General features: G+C 37.2%; 1 protein-coding gene across 15 annotated transcripts in view; it reads right to left on the bottom strand.

The window, feature by feature from the left end:
• Positions 1–3,221: 3,221 nt before the first annotated feature.
• The window catches only part of LOC115212854 (dedicator of cytokinesis protein 3), a 301,286-nt gene continuing 282,028 nt past the window's right edge, over positions 3,222–22,479 (bottom strand). For 10 of the 15 annotated variants that reach the window (XM_036503925.1, XM_036503926.1, XM_036503924.1 and 7 more), the window contains 5 exons: positions 22,299–22,320; positions 18,762–18,839; positions 13,020–13,082; positions 7,274–7,347; positions 3,222–4,852 (listed from right to left, as the gene is read on the bottom strand). In XM_036503925.1, coding sequence (XP_036359818.1) covers positions 4,706–4,852; positions 7,274–7,347; positions 13,020–13,082; positions 18,762–18,839; positions 22,299–22,320 — 384 coding nt within the window. In that variant the 3' untranslated portion in view covers positions 3,222–4,705. Of the gene's footprint in view, positions 4,853–7,273; positions 7,348–13,019; positions 13,083–18,761; positions 18,840–22,298; positions 22,321–22,479 lie in introns of those variants that run through there. The other 5 variants (XM_036503931.1, XM_036503929.1, XM_036503921.1 and 2 more) reach the window with 2 other exon arrangements.

Below are 22,479 nucleotides of genomic sequence, written 5' to 3' on the forward strand. Positions count from 1 at the left end.
GCTGTAATTTAGCCCCAGGAGACATTGTCTCCAGCTGGCAATATGAACTGATCTGTGTCCTTATATTTTCGAACACGAATCTAGCACGCTCACTCAGCTCAAAACAATATCTGTGCTGATGAAGGGAAATAACCCGGAAATCGCAATACGCAGATATTGTTTTGAGCTGAGTGGGGGAGGGGGTGCTAGATTCCCTTGTTCGAAAATATAAGGACACAGATCGTGTCGTGTATTCAGCTGGAGATGATGTCTCGTGGGGCTAAATTACAGCAACATTAGTCCTAAACCAGGACTGCCATGTTATGTTGGTACATAATCTTTACTCCAAAGTACTGTTGCTGAATATCTCTTGTTAGATTTACAAATAGTAATTTTCCAAAGATAATTATATCTTCATGGAATAATGTAGCATTTTGTTACCATGTCTGATGCCATTTTTGAAGCACTAGGTGGGTGGGTGGGTGGGTGGGGGTAAAAAAATTCCCCAAACAATAATCCCAGGTCCTAAGTACTAATTTGTAGCTACCTATTGGTTTCAAATTTTAGCACAAGACCAGCAATTATGGGGGAGGCAGTTAGTCGATTACATCAACACCAGTATGTAACTGGTACTTATTTTATTGCACCCCCCCCCCAACCAAAGGATGAAAGGCAAAGTTGTCCTCCCCAGAATTTGAACTCAAGAGTGTAAATACAAAAAAAATTTCGATGAAGCATTTTGTCCAGCAAGGAAACAATTTTACTTTTTCACATGTTTTAGTGCACTACAAATGTTTTCCCTGAATATGTGCTGGTGAAGTTGGAGTGCATTTTTTATGCCATCAGAAACATTTGCCTGCAATCTTTTGCTAACCACTGCTACTTTGAACTGGTTTCAGCTGCCATGCTTATCTCCTTAGCGGCTTCCTTCAGTTGCCTGAATTTCAAACAAATGTAGCTGTCTGCCATTTTTTGACAAGAACCTCATCAACCAGGTCCCAATATTTTGCCTTCTTCCATTGGTGAGAAAATCAAGTGTGCTGTTGGTGCCCCAGCATGGCTGCGGCCTTCGGGTTAAAACATTTTTAAGGATTTAATCGAAATTCTTATACATCACCATTAATAATAATAATAATAATAATAATAATTGTGTACAGTGCTCAGGTGCACTACAACTCATCTAAAGTGTATATATAATCAGGTGTAGTTTCGGCGGATTTCGGAAAGCATGAGGGCCTTAAAAGATGCAGTGTCATGGCAGTCAACAACTGACGCAGGCAGTTTATTCCATGCTTCATGCTTGCTTCATTCTGTCTAAACATATAACAAGGAGATAATTATGTGACTAATTATATCGCCCTGTTAATTGCCATGAACATGTATTGAGAGATAAAAGTTTCCCTTTCAGTTGAGGAATGTGCAGGAAAAAAAAACTGGTGGTAATTATTGGAAACTCTTGAAGTGGAGGGGAGATAACTACTGGAAACCAGTCTTACAAGCAATTTGATCGTTGCAGATAAGTGGAGAGCTATGAACATGTTAGTCTTCTAAAAATATGGTTGCTTGGGGAAGGTGGGGATGAATCAATTACATCAACCCCAGTGTTTCACTGGTACTTATTTTATCGACCCTGGCAGAATTTGAACTCAGAATATAGCAACAGGTGAAATACCTCTAAGCATATCACCCAGCACGCTAATGATTCTGCCAGCTCGCAACCTTAATAATAATAATCCTTTCTACTACAGGCACAAGACCTGAAATTTTAGGGGCAGGAGGAAAGTCGATCACATTGACCCCAATACTCAACTGATACTTAATTTATTGACCCCAAAAGGATGAAAGGTAAAGTCTACTTCGGTGGAATTTGAACTCAGAACATAGCGATGAGTGAAATACTACTAAGCATTTCACCCAGCATGCTAATGTCGCTACCAGCTCACCACTTTAATAATAATAACAATAATTATAATAATAAAATAGTGGGGAAGCATCATAGCCCTATGTTGAGAGGGTTTCGTTCATCATCCTCAAACAACCCTTATTTAGGGACCTTCTTAGTAGGATGGGCTACTTAACCTGAAGAAAATTCTGACTGGGCCCCACCTGCAAGGTTCGTGCACTGTTTATCTTGATATGAGATCACCATATCATGCACATATGTTTGTGGTGCATGTGCTTGGTGTACCCTTATCAGACGGGTAGTCATGATGGGTATATTGGGCTTCGTATATTTGTACCCCAGTGTCACTTTGATAATATGTGCTGCTCTTTCACTCAATAATAATAACAACAACCAACCTTGTTGTAGCTGATAAAATGATGAAGGAAACCAAAATCATAAACAGTACCATAACTAGTGATGTATGAGTGAATGATAAATAACTGGAAAAGATTGAGAATTACAAAAAGCCAGTAAAAGATAAGATTGCGTGAATGTGGGCAATGAAGAAATGAACTATCTGTTGTTCCAGTAGTTGCAGGGGCAATGGGAGGTTTGAGAAATTCGTTGAACAAATTGGGATTGACATGAGGGTAGGTAGATTGGCATGCTCAGAAAACTGCTTTCCTGAGGACAACAAGGATTTTGAGATTGGTACTTGGGTGTTAAGTATCATGGAAAGAGACTGTAGGATCCTTGACAACAGGTTGTCCACCCTTACAGAATTAGCTGGAGAAGTGAAATAATAATAATAATGAAAAGTGGGGGCTAGAGGGAAGCAAGGTGTGGTATGAGCACAAATCGCAGAGAGTCGGAGACTAACAAAGTCCTCTGGAATTTCCCAATCCAAACAGATTAGGTGCTAGAGCATAACAGACCAGACCTAGTGGTGGCAGACAATATAGTTGATGTTGCATGTCCCTTTGATCTACGAATAGTCAAGAAGGAAGGGGAAAACATAGATAAACACAACCCTCTTAAGTACGAAATAGCCTGGCTATGGAAAATGAAGAAGGTGAAGACAGTGCCAATTATTGTCGGGTCCTTGGGAATAGTATCAGAAGGCATCAAGGGGAATATAAGGGAAATTGGAATAGAGTGCCCAGCAGAAATGTTATAAAAGGTTTGCCTCTTTGGCATGGTCAGAATAATCAGGAAAGTATCAGATAACTGAAAAGAATGGATAACATGGTAACATAGGCTGCAGGTAGTAAACCTGCTATGCATGCAAGACTCCAGGAGCTCCAACAAAACCTGTGATAAAGAGAAATGATAATAATAATGAGAAGAATAACAATAATGATTTTTTGTGTTTTTTATGTATTGATGTATGTATGTGTCCAGCACTGTGCTTACATGAAATTCTATAAAGGTTTAAACAAAATTTTTCATTTGGATTTAAAAAAAAAATATAAAGGAAATTATAAACCCCTTAAAATTGCATAAAAGGAAGGCATTTCTCTTTTTTATCTTTTCTTTCTGTTTTTTAAAAAAAAAACTGTGGAAGTTTTGCTTCTTGTTTCTTTCTTTTTTGTTTGTCTCAAAACAATATTTTCCTGTCCAGTGATTTTCATTGGAAAATAGTTTTAAAAAAATCTTTTTATAACCAGCATTTTTTTGGGAAGAGAAATTTTTGAGTTCAGATTATCAACTGCTCTGAAACAGCATGGTCCATTATGAGGTGTGTGTGTGTGTGTGTGTGTAATACACAACATTTTTGTACAGAAAAATCAGTGTGTGTGTGTGTGTGTTATATATATATATATATATCATCATTTGACATCCATTTTTCCCATGCACTGACCCATGTAAGCATGGAAAACTAGATATTAAAGTATAATGATGACGACTATATATATACACAAACACATAGTGGAAGAGTTTAGAATCCAATGTAGGAATAGGTCTATGTGTGTGTGTGTGTGAGAGAGTAAGTGTGTATTTGTGATGCATAATGAGGGTTTCAAGGCCTACATTTTAAAACAGTTTTTCCACAACTAGCCTTATACAGGAGACAACTCTAATTCTCAGTCAATGTTTATATGATAAAATAGAAGAAATGGCCATTTTACAAAAATACCCTAACCTCCTGAAAGAATTTTTGAGATTTGATATCTAGGATATATATTCCAACGTGTTCTAGATCCCACCTGCATACACACATAAACACACACACACACACCTGTATAAAAGGAGAGAGAGAGAGTATAGTAGAAAGAAAGGATCCATATTTTCATCATCATCATCATTATTATAATATAATACAATTTTTGTAGCACCTGTGGAGAGTGTTAGAATATTCTGGATTTGGTCTGGTATCTTTGATTGATTCATTGATTGATTGGCGATTTTTAAATAGAGAAATCTGATTGATTGATTAGTATTCAATAAATCCTTGAAAGCATATATGTGTGTGTGTGTGTGTGCATGTTGTGTTTATAGGAATGTGCGTATGGCCTGCCCATGTAGCAGCAAATGTATGCATCATGTGAGTGAATGCGACGAGTGTCTGAACCACCAAATCTGGTCACAACCTTTGCAAATAATCTGACAGTTCTGCATTTCAATGTAGCAGGCGCCCCTCCCCACAAAAGTTTGGTCCACTGTTGCTTGGCAAATCAACAATATACATCAAGTTAGTCTTAATTATACATTTTTCCTTCAATCACCTGTTCATTGTTTATGGGCATATACACACACACACACACACACAAACAGTCTTCATATATACATTATACACACATGCAGAATTAATTTTTTTTCCCCTCATCTCTGCCAGTTTGTCTAAATGTTGTTCAATCGGCGTGGTAAAGGTGGTGCTTTGTCAAATCTGTACTCGGAGGATGGTACTTCTGGAGTGATAGGTGTGGTGGGAATTGTTTTGCGAGGTGGGAGTGGTGGTGGAGCGGTAATTTTGGACATGTCAATTACCTAAAAAGACAAAAAAGAGAGAAAAAAACGTGGTTAGCATCATCATCATCATCATGTTAATCCATTTTTATTTCCCTTATTTCAGCCTACTCAGAGACCAAACTTGGTTTCATGCAGCCCACCTACCCTAAACCCTTCTAATATCGACCTACCAGGGACAGCCCTTGGTTCTAGAACACAAACTTTCTGTTTTCAAGAAGTTTAAATTTAAACCATTGACCAAAAGTTCATGTTTATTTATGTTCCAAATATCAGTTTAATAATGATGACATTATTTACATTTGATGGATATTTGTCCTCATCTTGTTAACACAACATTTCGGCTGATATACCCCCCAGCCTTCATCAGGTGTCTTGAGGAAATTTCGAACCTGGGTTCTCATTCCTAAGGTATTTTTCGATGTTATTATTATTATTAAATAATGTAAATAATGTACATAATTCCTCATCTCTTAAATATAGAACTGTAATGACGATAATATTTTACTAAATTCTTCAAACTTAAATGCAACAAACACTGTGTATTTGAAGAGAAATATGGTAAGAGAAGCGGTAAATAGGTGATATTAAGAACACTCATTCCAGTTGAAATCTCAACCAAAAATTGTGTTATTTCAAGAATTAAACAATAAATAAGAACAGTTACATCATAATTGAATAATATTGACTGCCAGAAACACATGTATATTATTTATCTTTCATTTGTTTCAGTCATTAAACTATGGCCATGCTGGGGCACCACCTTGAAGAATTTTCAGTCAAATGAATTGAGCCCAGTACTATTTTGTTGAACTGCTAAGTTACAGGGCTGTAAACACACCAACACTGGTTGTCAACAGACAGACACAAAATCTACTCACAAGGCTTTGGTCAGCCTGGAGAAGACAATTGGCCAAGGTGCCATGTTGAACCTGAAACCATGTGGTTGGGAAGCAATGTTCTTACCCACACAGCCACACCTTCACCTACATAAATTAGGTGTTAAGGGGCCGACTCAGTGGGGAAGCAGGAGAAATTACTTATAGAGATCAACTTTGCTTTTCATTATTCCAGAATTGATCAAATACCATAATCTCCCTATTTTTAGCCTGTCTACAGATTTATTATTACACTGTTGCTTTCCACCACTTCCCTTGTTTATGTATTGCTACCTTTCACCTCCTCCTCCCTGACCCACACCCTATTTTCCTTTACCCCCCCTCCCTCCGTTCATTGCATTCACTTCTATCCCCATCTCCAACACCACCCCAGCCATCCTCAATCCTATTCTCTCTCTCTGTCCACCTAACACTTCATTGTCACCATCCATTCTTCATTCCTTTCCTGCTGGGGTACCCTTATATATATATATATATATATATATATATATATATATATATTATATATATATATATATATATATATATATATATAATCTCGCTCCTCTTACAGCAAGACACACGTTCCTGTCCCTCTTTCCTTCACACCTGGCACAAAGCCCACTTCCCTCACTACTTCACCCCTACTCAATCATAGAAGCTTCTCTTGTAAACTACTTGGGGACCCCACTAGTGTCAATGCCATGAAAAACAAAAAACAAAAGCAGCACACACTGTAAAAGGGTTGGCATTAGGAAGGGTAATCAGGCATAGGAACTAATGCCAAAGCAGACATTGAAGTTCAATGCAGCCCTTTGAACCATCCAACCCATGCCAACATGGAAGATGGATGTTAGATGATGATGATGATGAAAGCTGACAGCCACTAAAGTTGCTAGCTGTTACACTATGTCGTTATTTTCTCAAAATATATCTTATGATGTATCATAAGGTTTTCCTTCACAATTGTTTCATCCTTTTAACGTCCACTTTTCCATGCCTGCATGGGGCAGATGGAAATTTGTCAACGCAGATTTTCTATGGCCAGATGCCTTCCCTGTTGCCAACCTTCACTTATTTCCCAGTAAAGTAACATTTCCCCATGGCCAGACATGTTTTCATGGAAGACTGGTACAAATGGCAATGCTGCTTTACAGCCATCACAAGATGTCAAAACAAGGCTCACTAACAACACAAACACACCCATATATGTATATATATGACGGGCTTCTTTCAGTCTCCATCCATCAAATCTACTCATAAGACTTTGGCTAGCTCATTGCCATACAGTAGGAGTGAATCCAAAACCAAGTAAGCATTAGGCTTTAACTTTCCACTTAGTTCCCAGTTGGGTCTCCTTGTTTGTAGTTTTTCTCTTCTTCAAAGAGTTTAGAGATACCGTTTCTGTAAATCTCTACTTACAGACAGACCACATGAAACCAAAAAGCTTAGAAGTACCACCAGTTGATGTAAATCTCCACTAATATAAGTTACATTGCTTATTTATATTTCTACCACAAACTCCAGATTTGTACCTGAATTGCATTCCATTTCATATACCTACCTTTGGTGTTTTTGGAGGAACAACAGGTGGTGTCTGTAATGAAGGACCATTGGGGCTGGCTTTCAGTTTAGAATCTATTTTAAAAAATGAAAAAAAAATATGTCAATAAAATAAGAATTAAACAAATGAAAAAAAAGGGAAAACATAATTCGTTATCGAGATCTGATGATTTTTAAAAGCTCAATTCATCATCATCACCATCGTTTAACGTCTGCTTTCCATGCTGGCATGAGTTGGACGGTTTGACAGATCTGGCAAACCAGATGGCTGCAAAATCCGCTTACCAAATCCACTCACAAAGCTTTGGTCAACCTGAGGCTACAAGAAAAGAGACTTGCCCAAGGTGCCATGCAGTGGGACTGAACCCACAACCATGTGGTTGGGAAACAAACTTCTTCCCACTCAGTCACAACAATCCTTTAATGAATTGTACAGTTTTAAAGGTGGCAAACTGGTAGAAATGTTAGCACGCCAGGCAAAATGCTTAGCAGTATTTCATCTGTGTTTGAGTTCAAATTCCACTAAGGTTGACTTTGCCTTTCATCCTTTCGGGGTTGATAAATTAAGTACCAGTTACTTACTGGGGGATCGATCTAATCGACTGGCCCCCTCCCCCAAAATTTCAGACCTTGTGCCTAGAGTAGAAAAGAATTGTACAGTTTTAATTTTAAAATTGTGATTAGAATGTCATAAGAAGGAATCACAAGATGGTTTCTTTAAACTGAGGCAAATCGTGTGAGACCCTAGGGGCAGACCAAGAACAAGTGGTTGGGTAATATTTGTAGTCCTAGTTGGTCACACTAGGGAATCCAGCCGAAAAGTGTAATGCTGGTCACTTCTGGTTGGACCTTACGGAGGATGTGCATGAAGATTGCCTTCATGACCCTTGCATGTTGGCTTTCAAAAAGTTTTAATGACAGACAGATTGTCTCTAGGTTCAATTCTCTCTCAAGAAACAATGAAATGAAATGAAAAGTTTAATTTCTACAAACTGAATGTTCTGTAGATTTACTATCAAATTTAATATTTAATGGCTTAACATAATGACAATAGCAATTATGGTTAGAATAGAAAGATGCAGAAACCATTATCTATGAGAGCTGGCAGAATCCTCAGTGAATCAGATTAGATGCTAAGGTTATTTCTTTAGATTGTTATGTTCCAAGTTCAAATTTTGCTGAGGTCAACTTTGTCTTCATCTTTTCTAATAAATACCAGTTGAGCCCTGGGGGTTGATGTGATTTACTAAAATCCTCTCAACAAATTTCAGACACAGTGCGTGTGTGTGAATCACTCGAGTGAAAATAATTTGCTTAGAGTCAACTCCCTGAAAACAGAATTTACAGTTGCTTTTCCTTTCCTTTTTTGTTTCTTTCTTTTATAATATCAAAATTAGAAAATTACTATTTATAAATCTCACGAGAGATATTCAGCAACAGTACTTTGGAGTAAAGATTATTTGCCAACATAACATGGCAGTCCTGGTCTAGGACTAATGTTGCTATAACTTAGCCCCAGGAGACATCATCTCCAGCTGGCTATACAACACGATCTGTGTTCTTATATTTTCAAACAAGGGAATGTAGCACCCCCACTCAGCTTAAAACAATATCCTTTGTTCAAAAATATAAGGACACAGATCATGTCATGTAGTCAGCTGGAGATGATGTCTCTTGGGGCTAAATTACAGCAACATTCGTCCTAAACCAGGACTGCCATGTTATGTTGGCAAATAATCTTTGCTCCATATCAAAATTCATATGATTATTTGTTGTAAAAACTAAATATTTAAAATTAGAAGCAGTAGACTGGGAAAGATCATGAAAGATAAAAAAAAGTTTCAGAAAGAATTCATAAAAATATTGTTGCTTTAGATATAATAATCCTTTTTACTGGAGGCACAAGGCCTTGAAATTTTGTGGGAGGGGACTAATCTATTACACTGATCCCAGTGTTTCACTGGTCCTTAATTTATAGACCCCAAAAGGATGAAAGGCAAAGTCGACCTCAGCGGAATCTGAACTCAGAATGTAAAGACAGACTAAATACCACTAAGTATTTCGCCTGGCGTGCTAACGTTTCTGCCAGCTCACCACCTCTGCTTTAGATGTAATAATAATCCTATCCAATGTAGGCACAAGGCCTGGACTTATTTTTGTGGTGGTGGTGGGAGACAGGTGGATCCTCACATCAACCCCAGTGTTCTGCTGGCGCCTATTTTATCCATCCCAAAAAGTTGAAAGGCAAAGTTGACCACAGTCGAATTTCAACTCAGAACATAAAGATGGACAAAATTTGAGGGGAAGGGACCTATCAATTACATTGACCTCAGTATGCAACTGGTATTTAATTTATCAACCCTGAAAGGAGAAAAGGCAAAGATGACATCAGTGTAATTTGAACTCAGAACATAGTGACGGGTGAAATACCACTAAGCATTTCATCCAGCATGCCTTAATAATAATGATAATAATAATAATAATAAAAATGATGATGATGAGAGAATAGTTAGCAATGGATTCCATGCAAGTGGAAAATTGTTTTCCTACTCATGATGTCTTCAGGTTTTTTAATATGTTTATTTGAAACAAACATAATTTCTATTTATTTATTTGTAGTAATACATGTAGTAATACAGAAGAATTAATTAATAAACAGTGATGAACTAAGAACTGTTAGTAATATACAGAAGAATTAATTAATAAACAGTGATGAACTAAGAACTGTTAGTAATTTGTAGTGATAGGCTTTGTACAGCAAAATAGTGGTAGTCTAGTTTATTAGTAACTTAGGATTAAAAACTAAGAAAGTTAATACTTATTTTGATATTTTTCAACCAAGTGTGTGACAACTGAATAATGAATATTGATTGATGAGAACCAGTTAAAGATGCTAACTTTTCTTTTCTTTTTTTTTTTTTTCTGTCCTTAGTGTTTTAAAATCTACCATTTTAATGAAATCTGCTTCAAAATTCCAAAGTTTATAAATTACGTTTTACTTGTTTCAGTCATTAGACAGTGGCCATGCTGGGGCACCACCTTGAAGAATTTTTAGTGGAATGAATCGCCCTCAGTGCATATTTCTTTTAAGCCTGGTACTTATATTATTGGTATCGCTAAGTCATAGGGACATAAACACACCAACACCTGTTGTCAAACAATGTTGGGAGACAAACACAGACACAACCGACACACTTCTTTCAATTTTTCTCTACCAAAACCACTCACCTGTATCAAGGTGAGATTTTTTGTTTTCATCATAAATTTGAATAAGAGCTAAGATCCTTGGCAGAATTACACTCCTTAAATGATTCACACACATATATCATCATCATTATCGTTTAATGTCCGTTTTCCATGCTAGCATGGGTTGGACGATTCAACCGGGGTCTGGGAACCAGGAGGCTCTACCACACTCCAGTCTGATCTGGCAGTGTTTCTACAGCTGGATGCCTTTCCTAACGCCAACCACTCCATGAGTGTAGTGGGTGCTTTTTACGTGCCACCAGCACAAGTGCCAGGGGAGGCTGGCTATGGCCACAGTCGGTTGGTGCTTTTTACGTGCCACCGGCACAGAAGCCAGTCAAGGTGGTGCTGGCATCGACCATATACGGATGGTCCATTTTACATGCCACCGGCACAGGTATCGCAACCACAATTTCCATTTGATTTTTGATGCTGATGTACTTGACTCAATAGGTCTCCTCAAGCACAGCAGGTCGCCCTACGATCCAAGGTAAGTACAGCAGGCTGTCCTGCGATCCAAGGCACTTTGGAAGGGCTGGGGCTTCAATGTGAAGCTGGTGCAGGGAACAGCCATGAACTCACATTATTTGTCGGGTCTTCATAGTCACAGCATATCTCCAGAGGTCTCGGTCTTCCGTCATTGCCTCTGTGAGACCCAATGTTCGAAGGTCATGCTTGACCACCTCATCCCATGTCTTCCTGGGTCTACTTCTACCCAGTTACATATATATATATAGTGGAAGCGCAATGGCCTAGTGGTTAGGACAGCAGACTTGCAGTTGTAGGATCACGGTTTCGATTCCCAGACCGGGCATTGTGAGTGTTTATTGAGCGACACCACCTAAAGCTCCACAACGCTCTGGCAGGGGATGGTGGCGAACCCTGATGTACATTTTCACCACAACTTTCTCTCACTCTTTCTTCCTGTTTCTGTTGTACCTGTATTTCAAAGGGCCAGCCTTGTCATGCTGAATCTCCCCGAGAACTACATTAAGGGTACATGTGTCTGTGGAGTGCTCAGCAACATGCACTTTGATTTCACGAGCAGGCTGTTCCATTTATTGGATCAACTGGAGCCCTCGTCGTCGTAAATGACGGTGTGCCACAAGCATGATCATTGCCAGTGTCGTCTTAGTGCCGCCAGACTGGCTCCTGTGCATGTAGCACGTAAAAAACACCATTTGAGTATGGTTGTTGCCAGAACCGCCTAACTGGCCCATGTGCCGGTGGCACATAAAAGCACCCAGTATACTCTCGGAGTGATTGGCATTAGCAAGGGCCTCCTGGCTCACCAGTCCTCAGTGAAACCGTCCAACCCATGCGAGCATGGAAGGCAGATGTTAAACGATGATATATATATACATATATATGCATACATACATACATTCATATATATATATACATATCCAAATAAGCAACAAGGATATCCAGAGGTAATGCAGTATAATCGTTTCATGCGACTTCATTTAATTGAGTAATGCAATCTTTGTCTATCTCCTTAACTTCTTGGAGATTTTAGGTAAAATTATACTGTGCCCTTCTGCTCTACATTTTAAATTGATGTAATGAAATGATTGCATTACTCAATTAAATGGAGTCACATGAAACGATCGTACTGCATTACCTCTGGATATCCTTGTTGCTTATTTTGATTTTAATCACCTTATTTTGAAATTGTATGGATAATACCGTACTAAATTCTGGTGCCTCAACTTAATTACCATATTCATCTGAATATATATATTTTGATTTAATGCTAAATTGAATTTTTCCCTGTAAGTTTGGAGTTATACTCCCTAATATATATATATATACACACACACACACATGTATATATATATATATATATATATATATATATATATATACACACACACACACACATGGATGGGACACCATCAACTACTACTTGATATGTTGTGGTTAGCAAATGGATATGGTGACATTTGTGCCCCTTCATGAGGACATTATCAGAGTAAATTAAATACCAACAACCAGGAATCAAATCTTGGCCACTGTATCAGTTCATTAGGCACAAACCACCAAGGTTCTTGGAACTTTACAAAAAATGTTTATATAAGAAACCGAATCAGATTTGTTATGGCAGGCTGTAAGTGGTACCATTGTTTGTCATAAAAGAAAGAGTAAAATAAACTTGGATGAGAAAAGAGAGGATAACAGCATTGCTAGACAATGCCTGTGAGGAAATGGAACAACTCTGAATAATCAAAGGAATGACATCAAATATTGCAAAGCAATGATGCAACTCTAATTTTACAATTGTTGCAGTAAATAAGCAATAAAGAGATTAAGTGAGTATACAAAAGCAGCATGCATAAGAATTGTTAACAGCATCAAAAGCATCATTATTATTATTAATAGACACATTATTTCAAAACAACAAGCGAAGCATGTTTTTGTCTTCTTTCTGGGTTTTGGTTATTGATTTAGTAAGAGCGTATCAAAGGGAAGTCACCATGGACATGCTAGAGGGTCCTTACCTTCAGCAATTGGCTGACGATGAGGTAAAGGTGGTGGAGAAAGCCTATGTTGAAACTCAGATTCTATTGAAAAATATAAAAAAAACCAATGAGGGAATCACCAACACATACACAATATATGTATGTACATACATATATATGTATATATGTGGGTATGTACATACATATGTGTCCTGGGTATGGCTCTCAACTGCATGTGGTAGTAGGGCCCTTATTTAGGAATTCCAAGTTTTGGGGAATGTGGAACCATATCAGTTATTATTGTCTCCAAGTCTACTCTCACCCAGAGTCGTAACACCTGTCAGGGTTCTAGCTATGGGTTAATTAGAAGGTCACAAAATTGCTTCCAGAAGAAGGTTACTCATAGATACCAAACAGACACAGGGCAGACAAGGTCCTTTAGCACTTCATTTAAAAGAAGGAAACCCCATACAAATCCTGCATCCTGATAACAATTGAGCTCATGGCACATGAGGCCAATATAAGTTTGAAGGGGGGAGGGAGTGGGAGTGGCTCTGAATAAAGAATGCCAACTGGAATGATATTTACTGTGCAGGTCAGTTTAGCTAACCAATATACCAGCACCAACCCCATCACACTTTTTTCAAACATCCATTGGTGCTAAGGGAATGGGCAGCTACTGGAAGTCTTCAGCTTTGACCCTGCCCAGAGGTGGCCATAGAGTGATGGTCTTTGTTTTAGCTGTCTTGCCCCTCATTTCACAAAGCAACAAGAGAGTCCATCACACACACACACAGAGTATCATGGAATCTCTTGTCGTTGAGTAAGATTTTGACTGGGATTGTTGTTTAAGTAATGTGGAGATCTTATGGAATTATGCATATTCAGAGGAATGATTGATTAATAACTATTTAGTTCCCACCTTATACATTTAGCCAGTCTCCCTTGGTTGTGTTTCATCTATATCAAGGTGTGTTCAGAGGAAGTTTTAGGGTCAGTTTTATATCAGGGACCCAAATTTTATCAAGTCATCCTCTGAATTAAGCTGAGAAAATCAGCTCAACTACAAGAGATTGTCTTTACTCCGGATTGCTGCAAAGTTCCTACAGAGACAAAGGCTAAGGCCACCAGGGGATTCTGGGGTAAATGCATAATGAATTTTGAGAGAGCAATTTGGAAACTTAGAGTGTCAAGCACTAATTTCCACACCGTTCCAGTTTAGTGGTGCCTAGTGCTGCAAAGTGATTGTCTGGCAGATTTAACCCTTTCATTACTATATTTCTGACCAAAATACACCCCTTATGTGTTTCAATTAATTTCTAACGTAATCATAAATTTAGTCTGGTTTCATTAAACAACTATAACTTTTTTATTTATCAATATATTAACGGGAATTTTGGAAGATAATTTAATGAAATGTTCTCAACTAATTCTATACTATAATTTTTGTCACAAAGTCACTCTAATTGCAGGTAGATACAGGTAAATTCAACAAAATATAAAATTATTAAAATTTTGTTCAAACATCGCTATAGAAAATGGGTTATTAGCTAATATTCAATTGGGTATACAACAAAATTTTACGATAGAATTTGTTATTCTGGGTAACTTTCTGATACCTATAATAATATTTATGGCAAAATAGTCTTAATTTCATTTAAGGTTGTGGGAAACCACTAACTATCCTTTCTTTCGTTTTGTTTACATTTAGCGTAACGGTTCGTTTCCGCCGTAATGATTTCAAATAGGCTCATTCGAAAAAGTAAAAAGAAATAGTCTAAGGCTTTACTCTTCTGGGAAAGTCTGTGGCTTGGTCCAGTTTCTTCAGAAAAATCACCGAAAGAAACAGTTTTTAAATTTTCACTCCATTCAGGTGCCAATTCATTTTCTTTATCGCTGTCGGAGCTCTCGGATTCACTGTTTTCACTTTCGGAAAATGAAACATCAGATTCATTATCAAATACCACATGCTTTTTTTTTTCAGTCATAGAGTTAGATTTATGAAGGTCTTCAGTAGAAAATCCTTCGAATTCTGACTCGCTACTTGATATAATGAAATTCGTATCCATTTTTTGTAAGAATTACAAATTTTGAAAACACAATAGGAACAAATTTCGGAAAAAAATCTCCCAAAATTCACGGAATCAAAATTACACTTCGATTTTTGTACAAAACTGTAGTTGAACTCTTTATGAAGTATAACACGTATTTTCACAAATGTGCTAAAGAGATTTGCTCTGATATTCTCATTTAAATATGAATAGGTAAATTCGGGCGGTTTTGGACGGCTTGGTCACATTAACCAAAATTTTTTTCGGGCGGTTTGGTAACGAAAGGGTTAAGCAGTTTGCATGCATCATAAGGTACCATTTTATAAAAATAAAGTACTGGTAAGGTGGTAGGGAGGGGAGAGACATCTCCTGCTGGCCAGGCTCTAGCTATAATGAACCCAAGATGGTTAATTAGATCAATTCTTCAAAGACTTATTTTTGCATTGACAACAAAGATATGTCATATAAGGCTACTTGTAGAGCAAGGCCAGCCGTCATTTGACGACCATCTCTCCATCTGGAGACTGAGTGGGGGTGGGGCAGTCTACAAGAGATTTTCAATCTATCCATAGCCTAATATTTTGATGTGCCACTTCATATTGTGGCAACTTATGAGATTTGGTCCTTATTTCCTACAAAACCTTCTTCACACACACAATAATGATAATTAGACTGACAGCAATGAGAAACACATTGATGAAAGCAAATGTTTTAAAGCCATTAAGGGGGGAGGGGTGCTGAGGAAATAAGCAAAAGGGAAAATAAATTTTTAAAAATTAATAAAGCTTTAAAAATGAAGTTATCAGAAAACACCAATGAATATGGTGTGGAGTTTAATAGGAAATACTGAGCAGAGGTGAATGTGAGGATATAACCTTTACTGTAGTTTGAGAGAATGTCTGATAATTATAAGAGAATAAAGAGAGATCGAGATTTGAAATAAAGAGAAAGGAATTATTGAGTGTTCAAAAAGGTCTAAATACATATACAACTATTCAAAACGTACACACACACACATGTATCATATATATATATATTTATTAGGTTTGGAGGTGATGTACAGGTATTATATATTAGAAGAAATAAGGTACTCAGAAATCTGGATGGTTTTATATTTACAGATTTTTATCAATATGTCACATGTTTCTATAAATCATATATTAGCACTTACTAGAGTAGATGCAAGTGCTAATATATGATTTATAAAAACATGTGAAGTATTAATAAAAATCTGTAAATATAAAACCATCCAGATTTCTGAGTACCTTATTTATATATATGATGGACTCTCCTGTCGTTAGACAATGTATGAGGGTTCAACAATTTCTTACTGAACAACCACACATGATTTGTTTATAGTGATCAAATGTTTGTGTAGGCATAAGCTCACTCCCTCCATCAGATCAACATTACCTGTACAGGTGCAACGGGTGCCACATGTCAGATGACAAAATTATCACAGAGCAACGTGAAATGAAGTGCTTTGCTCAAGAACAAAATGCAAAGTCCAGTCTGGGAATTGAACCCACAATCGTGAGTGCAACACCTTAACCACTGAGCCATGCAGCTTCACTTTTAAGGCTTTCTCTACAGATTTTCAATAGGATTTAGAGCCACCACTGAATGTTACGATGCTTCATATACGAATACATCTATATAAATGATGCAATCAAAGAAAGAAAAATAGGTAATGGGTGTTAATTGGTCAATGAGTTGGAAGTGTTGCTGAAAAAAGAGCAATAACTCCAGAAATCTGCAAATACGCCTGTTATCTATTTTCCTATCTTTAATCTCACTGTTTACATAGACGTATTCGTATATGTCTTAACTTTCAGTGCTGGCTCTAAATTCTATAGAAATTCTGTAGAGATGATTTAAAAGTGACTGAATTGCACTGCTAACACACAAAGTTAGAAAACAGTATTGACTTGTAAATGTTTAATCTACTTAGAGGTAAATTACGGTTGCTAAACAAAACAGTGTCCCTACCAGCAATTATTATGCATGTGTGTCAGATCTGTTTGTTTGTTGGGGTTTTTTTTCCTCCATTTATTTTAATCTTTATTTTTCATCAACAATTGTAAGATATCATCAATGCTTTAACTAACCAGAGGAATGTTGGCAAGAAATCATGAACCATGAAGGAGAATATAGTCTTTTCTACTCTACGCACAAATTTGCAGGGAGGGGGCCAGTCGACTAGATCGACCCCAGTACGCAACTGCTACTTAATTTATGAAGGAGAATACATTATTGATGGATTTATTAAAACTTGAAAAAAAAAGGATTAAAATAAATGGGAAAAAAATTTATCTGACAATCATCCAGCCACACAAATGCATAAGAATATGAATAAAAACACATTTAAAAGAAGAGAAACACACACAGATTTACACAGCAGAACGCAGAAGCATAACAGACACATTGATGCATATATATATTTAGATGAACATAAAGTGAAACAGTAGGAATGTATTCAAAGTTTTAAAAAACTTAGGAAATGCATTCAAAAACTTAAAACAAATTTGAATGATTTAAAAATAACAGCTTCTGTACAGAATAATTAAGCGCACATGTTTATTTGTGAAAACATTAATAAAGACATTATAACATGTAAATATTTTTCCAAATTAACATGAACTTCAATTTAGAAGCTCTAAGAAAGCCATAAGATGTTGCATAAGCACCCTGCTCTGAATGCACTGCATCTCATAGCAGAAACAGTTTGTTAGTTAATGAACCTGATGATGTAATTCCTGTTCCCTTGTCATCTATGTAATTTCATAGAACACCCTGTACTTACCCTGATGCTTTATTCTGAAGTATATATATGTTGGGTTGGCCACAAAGTCCATTCATTTTTTAAGTGAAATTAAGACAAGTTTTAAACAGAAAGTTATTTATTCACTCAGTGATATAATTACTGTGTCATTCCAGTATCTTCTGCTACCTTGTGGCTGGATCCATTAACCTCTGCTCAAAGAACTTCCAGTGTTTGCTAGTGAGTAACTCTTCCAGGGAAAGTTTTACACCCTCTTCAGAGTTGTAGATCTGTCAATTTAATGAATTTTGAAGAGACTGAAACAGGTGGAAACCTGAAGGTGTAAGGTCAGCCCAGATGAAAGAGCAGAGCAGAATTTCTCAGCTAAGCTCCAGTAACTGCTGCCATGTCTGCAAAGAAGCATGCAGTCTGGCATTGGTCCCAACAAAAGACAAAACTGAAGTCAGCTACTTATTAGAAAGCTTCAAGTTTAGAGCTGACAAAAACTGAATGGGCTTTTGGCCAACTCAATTTACACTGAGTTTCTAACACCAGGTTATTAACATTGCTATGCCTAAACAATATATGTGCGCTTGCACATACACACACACACACTGCCGTAAATAGTGAACTGCTAGGCTTTCCCTGACCAAAACTATTCATAATGGGTGATTAGCTCTGCAGACAGCTGCGGGTGTTGGAATAGCAATTACAATATGCATGCATGAACCATCCAAACTAAATGGAATACAAATGGCTGCAAATCAAAAGGAGCTGCTGATGTGGTTGCCTGGAGGACAGACATGTGGTAGCATGAATATGTTATGTTTCGTTGGAAATCACTGAAAGAGATATTAAAGCATACACACAACAACAATTCTATAAATGTTCACAATAACCAGTCTGCAATGGCTTGCAAAGGTGTGTTGTGCTGATTCAAAAGGAAAAACAAAATGAAATTTCACACACCTGATACTCTTCTTCCACTGGTCTTTTGATCTAAAGGTGTGGTAGGTAATGAGACTGCACCAGGTGAAGGTGAAGGGGCTAAAGCAACACAAAATAAAATATATTACAGACACCATGACAAGTTATACTTCATCTTATTTCAGTTAATGCTTCTTAACATGATAATAATAGCAAATGAGATAAATTGTTGTAATTTGCAATCAACCTTATATTAACTTTTCAACATTCAAACCAGCCAAATTCAGCCCAAATAATCAACCTGCTTTATTATCTAAGCAGCTAGATTTGGCCTCTCACACCTACCCTAAAGTGTCAATCTAAAAATACTGAAATCTCGAAGCTATGAGACAAAGCATGATTAATTAGAAACAATGTGAATAAAGAAGCATTAGATTTTGACCGAGTACAATGTTTGATTGAAAACTGTTGGGGGACTGGTGCCAGAAAACGAAAACTACAACCCATATTAATCTGGCATTTAATCTCCTTCAAAGTAATCCCCTTCTAAAGCCACACATGTTATCCAGGATCGTTTCCATTTATGAAAGCCTTCCGGGAACTCCTTTATTTGGGACAGTGAGCAGCTGCCTTGTCACATTCTCTTGGATTTCCTCAATGTCTTGAAGTCTTGTTGGGGTCTTCCACTGCAAAGACTGAGCCATGGTTTCAGGATCCTAGCCATAGACCCACAATTCATCATCTGCTATGACCATTTTCAAAGAGTTTCCACCTTCCTTGACACAAGGAGATCCTGCACAGCTGAATCCCTATCTTCTTTTTGAGATGACCATACTCTACACACTTTACTGCCAAGCACTGCTACAAATAACAAAAGTGAATGAGAACAATATAACTTGGTGTGCATGCATAACAGAGTTCAAACTCAAAGTGTGCCAAGTGGCTTCACTTTGTGTATTTTAGCTTCATTACCATAGTAACAGTTCTGACACTGATTGAATCCCGTAATGTGAATACTAAAGGATAAATCAAGCCTTGGGGAGATGTTGACTGTGTCCACCCTTGCAAATTTGTGGCCAAGTCCCTAACGAGAAATCTTGATTATCATTATTAAATAATCTAAGGTAAACATTTTGCTTCAACTGACATTACTTTCCATCCCATTGGAGTCACTGAAATACCAGTTCGACTCAACTCCTGTATTAATTCAACCAAAGAGTTTGGCACCTATGTAAGGAATTGTTACCGTATTTGAGATGGCAATAACAAACAGTACAAAACTGTAGTATGTGGCAAGGGAAACCTCCCATATTTTACATGACCATTGCTTTGGTACCAATAAAGTTAGGCAGAGAGTAATAGCACCTTCGTGGAGCTAATGTTTAACTGTCACCCATCCAGTTACCATAAACACACCATGCAGTTACTGTTGAAAACTAAGGTGAGTCACAGCAAAAACAACAGAGTATTAACTTTGTCGTTTAAATTTCACATAATCTGATACTGCCTTTTATATTTCTAGGCTACAATTCATTTAAACACACCCCAACTAGTTTTTAAACAATATATCAAGTTATATTAGGGGGTGTTTACATTTATCTGAATAGTTTTAATCAAGAATGTAATCACTATAATTTTCAATGACTGCAGTCCAACAAGAAAATAACATTTTTATGCCACGGTGGTGATGATGATGATCTTCCAAGACACCTATTTCTTTTCCTGAAAAATATCTGAAAGACTGTTTTTAACTTCCTCTCCATTTCTGAATGTTTTGCCTTTTATAAAATGTTCCAGTGATAAGAAGAGATGGAAATCCATAGGTGCTAAGTCAGATGAGTATGGAGGATGTGGAAGAACTTCCCATCCTAATGATTTTATTTTTCCTTGGGTTTGTTTTGAAGAGAGTGGCCATGCATTGTTATGCTGGAGAATAACATGTTTTCTGTTTACCAAAGCTGGCTGCTTTTGACATAATTTTTCATTCACACAATCAAGTTGTTGGCAATAGACATCGGCATTGATGGTCCTTCCATGTTCTAGAAGCTTGTAATGGACAATACCTTTCATGTTCCACCAAACACAGAGCATGGGTTCGTGTGGATGGCGTTGGCATTGGCCTCTCATGATAACCATTGTCTTTTCTGCTTTCTGTTGTGATGTAAAATCCATTTTTCATCACCTGCAACAATGCACTGCAGAAATTAACAGGTTGTTATTCTTGGTTAGAAGACTGCTGCAGATGGTGGAATATTGTGTTTAGTTCTCAAACATAAGTTCATATGGAACCCAAATTCCCTCTTTGTAGGTTTTTCCAATTTGCTTGAGATATTTGTGGATAGTTGAACATGACATATTAAACTTTTGCACCAAATCTCTGGTGCTTTGACAAGTATCTGATCCAACAGTCTCATTGAAAAGGTCTTCATTCAGAGTGGGTTGTCTTTCAGAGCTTGCTGGATATGTCACAGTCTCCATCCAGATACATAAATGTTTTTCACTGCTTCTGTAGTACTTTTCTTTCAAAACTCATACAATAACCAATGTCAAGTATGTTGTTTCATAAAGTTCTTATCCTCCATGGGGTTAATTACTGAAGTGGCTATGAATGGAACACTGCCGGATAGAAGAGATGTTATATGATTTTTTGACAGTTCCCACCCATTTGACCTTGGCTCTGACATGACTGGTTGATTCATATTTCATAGCGGTGAAGAAATGCAATTACTTCCCGAACACCCCAATGGAGACATTTTCATATTTCAATCATAGATGTGATATAGCTAGCCTTTTGAAGGACATCTGATGCATGAGTGGTGGCCTCTGGATGGTCCTTATTACAAAGGAAGGTAATTATCTCACACTATGAAGCATGATTGGAAATTAGAATCTGAAATCACACAATATTGAGAGTACACACACAAACATTTATGAATGTTAAATTCTTTTTTGTTATTATCTATGGTGTAAATACACATTTGTGGCCACATGTGAGGACAGGCACAACAACTGAATTGAAGATAAGTTTGGCTTTTTTTTTTTCACCAATTTCTTCTCTTCTGAGAACTAAATGCTGAAGCTGGCACACAACTACAATTCAGCTTCCTGCTTCCTGCCACTCATGGCTCACTGGATAACTAAAACTTCTCCACTTGTATTAGTGTTGTTCTACTAACATGCAGAGAGTATTGGAAGACATTTTTGAGAGGACCAATGGGTGGAACAGAGGTCAGACAGTCTCTCCAGGTGGAGCCACTGCTGCTCTGCATTGAGAGGTCACAGGTCTGGTACTATGGATTAAAACATCTCAAGAAAGAACAAGGTGGATTCTTTAAGCCAAGTCAATCTACAGGAGACTTAGGGAAACCAAGAATGAAACGACTGGATAAGAATGTCCATAGTCTCAGTTGGTTACACTGGAGAATCCAACCAAAAGTGTAATGAGGGTTGCTTCTGAAAGAACCCTATAGAGAAGGAGGACTCTACCCTCAACAACCCTCACATGAATAGTGGACAGAGAAAATGGGTGAATGGTGCTAATATTCATAAAGAAAATAGAAAGTAAAGTGGTTAACTCACTTTTGGAAGGTTCTACTGGTTTCTAGAAAAGTAGAAAAAAAAAAGAAGAGAAAGACATTAGTTATATGAAGCAAAACATTGACAGGCTCTCAATTTTTTTTTTTTTTAACTATTTTATCGTAAATAATGACAAAAACATGTTTGAATCGTTATAGTAACAATGATTAAGAAAGATACGCAA

This window comes from Octopus sinensis, linkage group LG6 (assembly GCF_006345805.1).
Source record: "Octopus sinensis linkage group LG6, ASM634580v1, whole genome shotgun sequence".
In the NCBI taxonomy this organism is placed as follows: Eukaryota; Metazoa; Mollusca; class Cephalopoda; order Octopoda; family Octopodidae; genus Octopus; species Octopus sinensis.